Source organism: Psammomys obesus, unplaced genomic scaffold (genome assembly GCF_907164565.1).
Source record: "Psammomys obesus unplaced genomic scaffold, mPsaObe1.curated_primary_1811, whole genome shotgun sequence".
In the NCBI taxonomy this organism is placed as follows: domain Eukaryota; kingdom Metazoa; phylum Chordata; class Mammalia; order Rodentia; family Muridae; genus Psammomys; species Psammomys obesus.
Window position 1 is genome coordinate 28,094,450 of NW_026585504.1, and position 12,537 is coordinate 28,106,986.

General features: G+C 46.4%; 1 protein-coding gene across 1 annotated transcript in view; it reads right to left on the reverse strand.

The window, feature by feature from the left end:
- The window catches only part of Mpped2 (metallophosphoesterase domain containing 2), a 170,159-nt gene extending 158,037 nt beyond the window's left edge, over positions 1 to 12,122 (reverse strand). Inside the window, exons 1-2 of the mRNA XM_055604164.1 lie at positions 11,934 to 12,122; positions 6,273 to 6,520 (exon numbers count right to left, since the gene is read on the reverse strand). Coding sequence (XP_055460139.1) covers positions 6,273 to 6,400 — 128 coding nt within the window. The 5' untranslated portion in view covers positions 6,401 to 6,520; positions 11,934 to 12,122. The remainder of the gene's footprint in view (positions 1 to 6,272; positions 6,521 to 11,933) is intronic.
- Positions 12,123 to 12,537: the final 415 nt, after the last annotated feature.

Consider the following 12,537-nt stretch of genomic DNA (forward strand, 5'->3'; position numbering starts at 1 on the left):
TTCCCCGAGACCCTCCTGTGTGTATGACAGCAAGCTGTTGATACACTGTTGTCTTCTCTAAAAAAGTTTCCTCACTGAGGTGGCTCATTGTGGGGAGCACATGTCTGCCTCATCACACAAGCCCAACAACAGCAGCTCAACCTCCAGAACTCACAAAATGGAGGATGGATACGCCCAGCAGACAGGAAAATTTTCTGGAAGCTCATGGGCCAGCAAGCCTGGAGGGTAGAGTGGAACAAGAGAGACCTTGTTTCAAAAAGGCAGAAAGAGAGCACCAACTCTGAAGGACTATCCTTTGGCCTCACACTCACATGCACCTTGGCACATGGGAGCAAGCTGAACAGCATCTGGCTTGCTCCTTGACTGTATTATAAACAAGAACAGAGTGTCACCCTTAGGAAGCTAAGTGAGACCCAAAGAAAGGAGAAGACATAAGCAGAAGTAAGCCTTTAACATACACCTTGTAGAAAACACAAGACATAGAGGCAAATTATCATTCCTTTGAAAAAGTACCACATGGTTTTACAAAATTAATTCCAAATATATAAAAGTAGATAATGGATAAAGGTGACTACCCAAAAATTGACACCAAGTGGTTAACAAAGCGATCATTAGTAAAACTGATGTTTGTCCTTACACATAAGCAAATATCATTTTTATGTAATAATTGTATTAGTTAATCTTTTTTTTTTTGTTCTCACAACCAAATACTCTACAAGAAGCAACTCAAAAGAGTCAAGATCTGCTCTGGCTGGTAGTTTGATGAGATTCAGTCAACTATGATGGGGAAGGCATGACTCTGGGAGCCTGATCACATCTCCACCCTTTGGAGATCAGGAAGTCCAAGAAGGTAAAACCTGGGCTGAACTAGCATCCCAAGGCCCATCCTCCAATGATGAACTTGCTTCAATGAGACCCCATATGCCATGACACCCACAGCCCCCCCAAAAGTGACTGCCATAAGTGGCAGCCAAGTTTTCAAGCAGGTGTGAGTCAGGGGCATTTCACGTCCACACCTCACCTTCCTTTTTTCCTGAACTATAGATACCTAACACAATCCTGAAGTTAATGTGTTTCCTACCACATTCTCAAACAGGGAAAGGATGAAAGCTTAGATCAGACGATGCATCTATAAAAACTGTATGAGTCTGTCATGAAATGATTTTTCAGGCACAAGATTGCTTCTTGATTTTTCAGTGTCCAAACAACACGGATGAACGCTACACTAGGCAACAGTGCAACGAGAATAAAGTTGGACGTTTTATATGGCCAAATAGTTCATAAACGCCTTAACCCTGTGGTCCTCATTAATACACAAAGCCACAATTACTATCATGTCTGTGTACCAAGCAGCACCTTTTGGTCCTGTATGTTCCCAAGGCTGCTGGTGGTAATCATAGGCATGGACAATGAAAGGGATTCACTTAGGGCTAACAAGCATTATGACATTGAGCCCACTTCATAGGTGACAATACTGAGACCCCAAATTTTTCCAACAATACAGTAACAGGAACAATTACACATTTTCAGCTGTCAGATCCTCTTTCTCCTGCTGAAGTAGCCTGCGATAATTCTGCTAGGGGAACCAGAGACACTGACAAGAAGAGTACATAATCCAGGCCCAACCTAAGAGGAGAAAACCCTGGGTGGTCTTCACCGAACAGCCATGTGGTTCAGTTGGGACTGCCACTCTCATGGTGGACTGGAGATGTAGGGACCTTCCTGGCTGCTTATGATCCTGAAAGGCTGCTGACCTTGACAATGAAGAAAGTTCTACCCCAAATTCTACCAGGAAAAGCCTCATAGTGACTCCTTGCAGAAGACAAGACCAAACAGATCAGTAAATGGATGGAGGTCGTTTTTGGAAGAAACTTGGAATCAACTAAACAGGCACTCATGATAACAACTGGCACGGGCTGCTACTCAGAATTCTTCTACACCCCTTTACTTTCACAACCTTTTACCAAACTCAATAGGTGAAAAAAAGAAACAAAATTCTACTGGTGACAGCCACCTCTTTCTACATGATGTGACTTTCTTAGAGTTTGGTAAAGAACCAAAGAGAAAGAAAATACTGGGGGCGAAGGTGTGGACACGGGAAAGTGCCAGAACAGGAGACAAGAGTTGGCTTCAAGGTTCCCCATAGACAACCCTTAAAACAAAATAAAAAAGAAGATAAATTAACCTCAGTAGTGTGACTGACCATCCTGTTTTGCAAGAAACGAACGGGCTCCTCATAATAAAGCAGGATTTCCAGTGCTAAAACTAATAGAGCTGGAGGTACCTTATCAACACAGTTTTGGAATGTGTGATTAGGCCGCCCGTCATTAAAAACACACAAGGTCTTTATGGCGTTTTCAGACCTAAAATGGTTCTTTAAATGCCCTCTCTAATCATCATTAAAAATACTAAATAACTTAGTCAATGTTCTGTTCAGGAAAGATGAAGGGCTTGTGGGCAGATGAAGACCTATTAATTGTTAGGTTTCAGTCATCTCGTCTATCAGTATAATCAAGAGTGAGTAAGAAAGGACTCATATTCTAGGCTAAATTTTGGTCTACTAACTCCAGCTGTGCTTTGGTTTTCTTTTCTAAAGTCAGATAGGATTACTTAAAAAAAAAGAAAAGAAAAGAAAAGAAAAGCCTACGTCAGAAGCAAATTCAAAGTGATGGTTCTTAGAAAGTCTGGTTGCAATCTTGTTAAGAGTTTATAGATAAGGACTAAACCCAAATCTCTTTAAACTGGGTGAGGGACCCAGCTCTAAAGTGGGTATGCTTTATAATGATGGCAACTGGCTCTTACTTATTTTTGTCCCACACCGTGGCACTGTTTTAATTGCAGCCTTAGTAAGTCAAAGTTGAAAATAGTGCCAGTCATTTGGTGCAATTATTTACCTATGAATAAGCTGATGCATGTGGAAGGAAAGTTGATTAGAGGGAGAGCATGGACAAGGGCTAGTTACAAGGCTGAGCTGAGACTACCCATGTTAAGTGGGAAGTGAAAATTCCTTAATTAAGTTGAGACAATACCCACTGCTACCACTAGGTCAAGCAAAAGAAGACAAAGGACTCTAGCATTTGTCAAGGGTCTTCACAGACATTACATGGGAGTGAGAAAAGAAAGAGAATTCTTGAAGAATCAGGAGCAAAATAAATATGTAATGCTTCAAGTAGAAAAGAAACACTAGCTATAGGAATGGACCAAAACATGTCTGCCGTGACATGTCAGAACTTTTCCAACAATCAGGAGGAAATTTTAGGCTCAATATCTCACAAGTACTTTCCAGTCACTTTGAGTTTCTATTTAGACAAAGGGTAATGTTTGTGATACAACAAAAACAGAACCTGATTGCAGTCAAGGAAGATGCCCAAGCGCCTACAACCTAGCAGGGGCTGTCATGACCTAGGCTATCAACCCGCAAAGCAATGGCAGGCCTTTAGATGAACAGGTAAGGCTGAGGCAGTGGTGAGCCATACTCCTGGCAAAGCATACCTTCACCACCCCAGAATGACCCTGGATCCTCCTATCAACACGTAATCAAATGTATTGTCAATCAGTAGATCAGACAGACAGGCAGGCAGGTACGTAGACAGATGGTGATAGATGATTGGTACAAAAACATTAATAGTTAATATGACTGAAAAATAATAATATAGATAGAAAATATTGTTAACACGACAAATAGATAAAGATAAAATAACCGCAAATTTACATAAATATACAGATTTGTAAATAGATAGCTTAATAATAAATAATGAAAATAAATAATTAAATAACTAAAACTAAATAGATAAAATATAATAGATGATAGTTGGGTAGGTAGTTGATAGGAAAATAATAATAGATGATAGATATTAGACACAGATAGCAAAAGATAATAAAAGATGGAGGATGGATAGATAGATAGATAGATAGATAGATAGATAGATAGATAGACAGATAGATAGAAAAATAATAATAGAGGTCTTAGAAAAGAAAAGACAAGGAACTAGAGGGTAATGTGGAGCAGATACAATAAATCATCCTGAACTGGGAAGAGAGTCCCAAGGCAGAGGACAAGAGGCTTCCTGTGGGTGCAGGAACTAAGCTAGCTCAGGACAAACAACAATCAGAGCAGAAAAGTGTCACAGCTCTGAAAAACAGCTAACTCAGAGGCACTGAGACAGGACAGCCCAAGGTAAGAGGGAGCCAAGCTGAGCGGTAATGAAAGGGAAAACCCACACTGGAGCCACACGGGAGGAGACCCGATTCCCAGGCTGGAGTCCGGTGACAGGCTCCACAGCTGTCTAGGTTGCCTTTACAAACATCATTTTTGTTGTTGGGAAGTTTGGTTTTTAGGTCCTCACTCCTAGAGAGAGAGAGAGAGAGAGAGAGAGAAAGGAGAGGGAGAGAGAGAGAGAGAGAGAGAGAGAGAGAGAGAGAGAGAGAAATTGACCCTTTAAAGTTTTCACAGCTGGATCTAAGATCAGTTCTAAGCGTACACGGCTTAAAAACTTTGTCTGATCAAGCGGTCACAGTTCACCAGTGGACTCCTGTGGTCAAGAGCAAATAAGAGGATGTCTTCAGAGCTGAGCAGTGGCTGAGCCTTCCAGCCATTTCCCAAGGAATCTGGGCAGAGCAGCATTGACTCTGCCTCTCTGGAAACAGGATCTACAGAGGTCTTTGATATTCTCTAATACAAACATCAGTCTGCCGAGGCAAGCCAAGGTGAATCCTAAACTACGCCACGCCCCGAGTTTATAACACACTTGAAGAAAAGGGAATAAATGGAAGCAATAAAAGGAGTATTTGAAACAAATACACACTTATTGCTCTGAAAAACTACCATCTTAGCAAACCTCTGTCTGGCCCTCTGTCAGCAGTCCCTCACAACAATGAGCACATTCCCACACACAGCCAGCAGGAAATTCTTAGAAACCAACCATTTGAGAAGATGTTTTTGTTCTTTTTTTTTTTTTTTTTTTTTTTTTTTTTTTTTTTTTTTTAGTTTTGCTGTTGTTATTGGTGGTGGTGGTGGTGGTGATATTTATTTTGTTTTTATTTTTTCCTATAAGCTATTGTTTGGAGTTTCCCACTTTGCATAAACCTCATCACAGGTCCTTTCAGAACTTATTACAAAACAGCACCCTGATAGTTACATTAATATCCAAGCAATCAAGGAAAACACCATTCTATTTGGTTAATGTTTCTGAATTGGAGAGGGTGAGTTTGTGTGTGTGCATGTGTGTGTGTATGTATAGGTTAGGAAGTGGGGGCTACTATTTTTTTTTAAATGCCCAAATAAAACTGTTTCTGGAAGAAAGAGCTTGTGACTTGGATATGCCTTAAGTTCAATTCTGCCAAGAGTAAAAACAGCCAACAAAACCTTTACCTTTCCCTCTAGACTACACAATAGTGTTCAAAGACATTCAGTCCTGCCCTGCGAGACTCGTGTTATACATTGGAAGGGGGCTCATAAAGAATGGGCACAAGGCCTTGAATACACAAGACAGACAGTGACCTTCTGCCCCCTTCCACTGAAAGCCTGGCATTTCTGCTGCAGAGGACCAGGCAAAGGTTAGTGTGTGACCAGGTGCTATGTGTCCTTGCCTCTGGGTTTCTCCCATACTTTCTCCGTAACTACTTTACTCCCTCATACCAGCAAGGGAAAGAAAAGTAAAATTCCCCAGACCAACTGTTCCACTCTGCCTTAACCCTTTGTTCCCCATATTGTTCAAGTCTTGCATAATGCAGCCCACGTTTCACTAGCAAGAGGGGAGGCAATGGATTTAGCAGCAGCCAGACAATTAGTTCCAATTAGGCCTATTTCCCAGCTGAATGTAAAGGCTTAGTGGGATAAGAAAATATTGGAGAAAAATTTAAAGAAATATTTCACCATGGCAGTAAACAATATAAGGAACAGCAAACTGAACTAAGGGTGAGGTGCTAAAATTCACTGTGTGGCATTAGGAAAACACTGTAACCTCTCAGTTCTTACCTACAAAATGTGGGCAACTTATAACAACCTTTCAGAAGATCAGAAGACCTAACGTCCTTTTGTGGTTGAATGTGCTGTAAAAAAATGTGAATAGTTATGCACATGCAAGGGGTTTCTGCTGGGCTACATTTGAAACCATGGACCCATCTGTTTTGGAAATCACTGACTTCTGCTCTCCCTAGCAAAAGGTTAAGAAAATAGTTTCTTTTCAGTTTGCTTCTCTTTTCTTGATTGCTATTGTTTTTTGTTTGTTTGTTTGTTTGTTTTCTTTTTCACACTCATGGGGAATACTTACATATGTACATGTGGCGGCTGGAATCTGCTCTGGTTGATGTTGTAGTGTGTGAATGCCTGGGTGGGGTTTGAGCTGTACTCATCCACCGTTATGGTAACTTTGCCTTGAGAAGGAATCCCATGTGCCATCCTTCCTCCCTATAGGCATTAGCAATTCACAACTCTCCGGAGCAAAAGCTGGAAGCAGGCATGGTGTGTTTCAGCCAACCTCTGAATCCAAGGATCTACTCATCAATACCACTGTGCGTTCTAGAAGAAGAAGAAGAAAAAAAAAAAAAAACATATACGTGTGTATGTGTGTATATAAATTTTTCAAAGATAAGAACAATAAGTAAGATGGTTCTACAACACATTAAGTTTGGAATCTAGATATAAAATTGGCTCAGAAAAAAAAAATTTCCTCAGGGATATAGCTGTTGCCAATTCGCATGTCCCTCAGAGTGGACGTTACACCCTGGATGGTCTCACTAGATGCTAGTGAATTGTCTCAATGAAGTTCAAACTAAGAATTCCTCTCTAATTATAATTATGGCACTTAACGTGAATTGCAGAAGGACCAAATCCACAGTTGCCATGGTGCCTAGCTATAAATGGTCTGTGCCTGAAGATTCTTCCAAGCCTTCCCTGCTAATTGAAATATTTGGCTCTTACAAAATTGGTATCACATTATACAATCACTTGAAATCTTGATGCCTCGATGAGCCACAGGACACAATGACAAATGCAAACTTAAGATCCTCTGCTCATTCTCAGATAAATTGAGCACCCTGCACACGATACACATGAGTCTTGCAGACGCTTTCCTAAATACGAAATGCCTGGTACTTACAAACTTCTCTCTGGCCAAGAACTTTATGGCAAGGCCGATACTTCTTGCTAACCGTGGCCCACTTTCTTTCAGTACTCTAGTCACTCAGTGGAGAGCCAGATTCTCATGGGATCGGTCAGTTACTTTGTAACCCTGACTTCCCAATCCCCTCCCTAAGGGAGCTTTTAGGGAGCGCAACCATTATATCTGTGGCCTCAGAATTGGTGTAATTCTTACTAGCTGATCATATTTTCTTAGAAAATTTTCAGCAGTTCCGATTCAAGTGTCAGAGTATTAGTTGCTGTACGGGGTGTTTCTGGCATCAATAGATATGTCTGTTTTTACGGCAGATGTTCAAAGACGAAGAGAAGCAAAGCCCTTGCACTGATGATCAATTGGAGGAAGCAGGAAGCACTCATTGGATAACCCTTAGCTAACTCGCACTCTTCCGTATCAGAATTCATTTGCCATGTGCACCCTGAAGCTCCAGACATCTTAGCAACTATCTCAAAGAAAAAAAAAATATCTAAAATAAAATTAGATTGAAATTTGGCTCAAAACACCTTAAAATATCGAACAAAAGGCAGATGGTCAGCCACAGGCCACTTATTTTATTATTTTGCAACCCAGGGCTCCTGCAGTCCTCCGTTCGCTAGCTGAGCTAAGAAATTCCACGGTGTTCTCCTCAAAAGATTGCTTGCTTTACTGGCGTTCTGACATTTTTAACAAAACATTACTTTGGGTTCTCTTTCTTCTTCCTGCCTTCACTGGAGGTAGGACTCACTTTAAGTACTAGTTGATGGGCAATCTGGCCAGTAGCATTAGCTAAATCAAATCTTGCCCTGCTCCTCTGATGTAGAGATATCAGTAAAGAACTGCTTACGAATCATAATGTGGCAGTTTTCATACTAAGTTTGCAGCTGTTTCCTTAATTTCCTACACAATTATATTTTACTGTTATTTTGCATAACAGTAAAACACAACACCTGCTTCAAATTGCAGTCCTGTTCTAAGTGCTGTAATTCTCTTTTGAGACACAAAGTGCCGAGACACAACTGAAGCACAGAGCTGCATAATTGCGTGGTGCTGAAAAGTAAATACAAATGAAAACATCTTCCTGTTACAGAAATGACTGTCATTAAAAAGAATGTTAGCCATCAAAGCACAGAGGGGGAAAATACACATTTTCAGAATACGAGAACTTACTGTTTGCATAAATTAGAGAGTGGTATAAAAATTACTTGGCAATTCTTATTTTTTCCTTCCATCAATGTCTATTGTGTGAGATACAGAACATTTCAGAGGCAACGGAAACCAAATTCATGTCTAGACCACTGTGACCTCAGAGTAAGTATCTGTACCCCTTGCCAGAAATAATCTAAATATTTAGGGAGAAAACTGACTAAATAGACTAAGAGAGCATAGCCCAGAAATAAAATAGACATACTGAGTATTTACACCATCTTGAAGTGGTTAGAATGATACTCTCTCAAGCCGTCCTGATTGAAGCCAACAAGAGGCCAAACTTACAAGACAGATTCCCACTTCTAAATGGTCCACTCTATCCTAAAGTCACCCTGCAGATTTCCATTTTCTGTCAGGAAACACCTATGCCTCTTTGCACCTGTGCCCCCAGCAAGGCAAACAATCTCTCTCCATCAGCAAGCCCAGACCCCTGCAATTCTGAAGGGCTAAATGGGTGGCTGGCACCTCATTTGAATTCATCTTTGCCTTGTTCCCTTTCAAATGTTTTATCGAAACAGTGCACCTGCCGGGTCTATCTTCTTTAATCTGGAGTCCTTTGAAGGAAATGTCAGACTGAGGCAGAGAGCTTCAAAACTTTCACAGCACCTTTGCAGACAAGCCAAGAAAAGGCTTATTAAAAAAAAAAAAGCTATGTTCCATTCCATCCAAACCTCAAAATGAACATATCCTAAGACAGCTGTGCATGGAATTTTGGAAGGATGGGGGGAGCTCTCGGTGACAAAAACCATAAACAAAACCTCTTCACTTCACATGAAATTTGAGGGAAAGCCTGACCCATGCAAGGACCCCATCTTAACCTTCTAAGAAGCTGTGTCACCTTGCTTCAAACATTCAGGCTGTAAAACCTTCCCAACCACATCACAGCAGTCAAAGGGAGCAGCTCTCTTCTCCTAATTTTATACTTCAATGCATTTTATCCACAAACAAAGGCACCCAGTACAAGATGCCAAAATGCCTAAAGAAAAATCTAAACAGGACTGTTACTGCCAAGCGTTCACGCTGGTGTTAGTTTCTGTTAAAAAAAAAAAAAAAGCCCACGTGAGCACATTGAGCATTTCCTAGACAGCAGTCACTTCTGTCCCTTAAGCTGCAGGACTGGAAATTTTCTTCTCCAGGAACCCACTTGGAAAAACCTCTTAAAGTCTGCTGGCAAGGAAGGGATTAAAAACTGAAGGCTTAAATAACTGTCTCTACCTCCTAGACATCAGAAGTCCGATTTCCCTAAACTTTCAAAGCAACAATTTCTGACCCGCCGCCCAAGCCAAGCCCAGGAGAAATGAGCCCTGGATTTCGCTTTCCCTGTTTAAATAAAGGTGATCATTTCAATCAGGAAGATAGCCGCCCCACCAACTGGGTGGAGGGTATCTCGCCCCCGTCCAAACCCGCCAAATTTCCTTCTCTCCTCCTTCTGCCTCACGGATCCAGAACCTTTTTAAACTCACGCCCTTGCTCTTTTTATTCCCGCATGCGGGAGCAATGCCCACATGCCTCCTCCGCGGCTGCTCCGTTCGTTTATTTTTCTGGAGATGCTGACAAAGTTCCACGTGCCTCTGTCCACTAAGCTCCCTCCCTTCCAATCACACTTACACCTGAACTTGTCTCCAGCACTGCTGACACCCAGCTGGCACATTCTTTCGGAGAGGGAGGGCACGACTTTTCTCCTGAGCCCCTGACAAAGCGTGGGGTCTATATATGGTGGGGCGAGGAGGGGGCGCGCAGAATTCTCTACTTTGGATTGGTTTGTTTGTTTTAAATCTAGGGTGGGCAGACGGGGTGGGGTGGGGGTTACAGCTACTACTACCAACTACACACACATACACACACACACACACACACACGCACGCACGCACACACACACACACACACACACGCCCTGCCCTGTCAGCTCTCGCCGCCTGATTCCTGGCCATAACTCCCTCTTCGATCCTCAGGCGCGGAGCACCCGTTTTGCCACGGCCACCACCACCGGCGGCGGAGACGTTAAGGACTCCCTGCCCCGGGGTCGGCTAAGCATCTCCCTCCACCTTCCTCCCTCCCAGGACCCACCGAGGACAGGCGTAGAACTCGGGCTCTGACGCCCGCCGCTGCCATCCTCGGTGGGGCATCTGGGACGCAAGCCCCCGGAGCGCGCTGGCATCTCCGGCACACACAGAGGAGCCCGAGTCCGCCACGGTCAACAGCTGCCTCCTCGCTGGGTCCCAGAGCTGCCGGGCGCCTTCCTGGGAGAGGCTGGGAAGGGAAGGGGGACCCAGCCGGCCAGCAGGCTGGAGGGGGTAAGGGGTGGAGGCCACCGGCTCGCCCCCTCTTTGGAAGTCTTTCCCCTCCACTTAAAGTTGTATTTGTTCTTCCCCACCCGGACCTGCGAGCGTCTTCACCATCACAAATCAATTACACATTTTTTTTTTTTTCATGACCCTCATTCGTTCTTAATTCCGGGTGTGTTGGGGGGGGGGGGGGGAGAGCGCGCTATAAATCAACCCCGCTGCTCATCTTTCTATGCTGCTCTTTTCTTGCTGGGGATTCTAACGCCCTCGCGAACCTCTAGATTAAAAAAAAATTAAAAAAAAAAAATGCTCCCTTAACCCCTAGGCCGCAAAAAGCCCGGGATTCAAAAGATCTTTTAAAGCCAACCTTGCCCCAAGTTAATGTAAATAGAGAAGGTAGGGGAAAAAAAATAAAAAATAAAAACACCACACACACACACACACACACACACACACACACACACACACACACAACTACTGCTTAGGTAGAAAAGAAACTGGGCGGCCACGGTTACTTTTCCACCCGGCCGTACCCCGCCTCCCAGCCCCCTCGCTCGGCAGGCTGCTCGGGTCGAGACCCGAGAGTCAGGTCTGGGCGCTGGGAGCCGGCGGAGAGGTCCGCGCGGGAGCGCTGCGCGCGCGGGCGGCCGGAGCACAAAGCTGCCCCGGGCCGTCCGGCCACGGCACCTGGCCCGGGGCCGCGGCGGGCGCGAGGGGCTCGGGCCAACACAATGCCAGCCGGCCTAGGCCGGGGCAGCTGCCGCGCACGACCCCGGGACTTTCTAGTAAACAGAGCTCCGACTCCCGGGCCCCACCCCCATCCCTGCCGCCGGGCTCCGGCCGCGGGCTTTCGCGGACACTCTCCACCCCACCCCACCCCCTTTGCAGAGAAATCGGGGGGCGGAGGAGGGGGGTCAGGGAGGTGGGGACCCCCCCACCCCACCCCGGAGAGGTCGGTGGCAGAGGGCTAGGTCGTGGGTGGGGAGGGAGGAAGAGGGGGCGAGATGGGGAGTGGGAGGAAGGACGGCTACGGCCAGAAATTCGCTCTGGCTTGGGGGGCGGGAGGGAGCCAATTCGCTCTCCCCGGGTCCTCGGGTGTCCACTCGGCCAACCTCAGGGTCGGCGGGGCCGCCGCGCTCCGCAGCCCCCGCGCCCTCGCACGCGCCTCTGACAAGGCACCTCTCACCCGGGCTCCGCTTTGTGTGTGCATTTTTTTCTCTCTCTCTCTCTCTCTCTCTCCCTTTCCTCTGGCGCCCGGCACCGGCCGCCGGCCGCCTCCTCCCCTCCTCCCCCGCCCTCCGCCTCCCTTCCCCGGGCGGATTACCTTTCCCGGGCTGCGCTCCGGGTCCCCGGGATGCCTTCAGCGCCCGGTGTGCGGGCGAGCCATCGCCGAGCCGCCCGAGCCGGCTCGGAGCAGCGCTGGGGGCGGCAGGGGAGAGGGGAGCCGGCGGGCCAGAACCTTCGACCCTGGAGGTCCCCGCCGCCGATCCAGCAGGGCCCGGGGCTTGGGGGGTGGCGGCGCGGGGGCGCGGTGCGAGCGGGACGCGGGGTCGCTGCGGGGCGGGGGGGGGGGGGGGGCCAGAGCACCGGAGCGGCCTCGATCGGGGGGAAGAGAGCGAGCGAGGGGGCGAGGAGAGGCGGCGAGGGCGCGGCGAGCGAAGGGAGCGCGAGCGGTGCAGTGACAGGGACTGCCACTGGGGTCAAAGGAGCACAGCTCCAGGAAGCTGGGCCGCCCAGGCGCCGCTCTCTGCGAGCCTCCCCGCCGAGACCCCGCGCCCTACGCGCCCCTGCCGTAGTTCCGGCCCACTCGAGCCCCCCACCCGCGCCCCGAGGCCGCGGGGTTTCCAGGAGAGGAGGGAGAGCGGAGGGCGAGGCCCGCAGGCTGCTGGTGCTCCTGGGTCAAGCAGGCGGCAGGAAGCTGAGCTGCA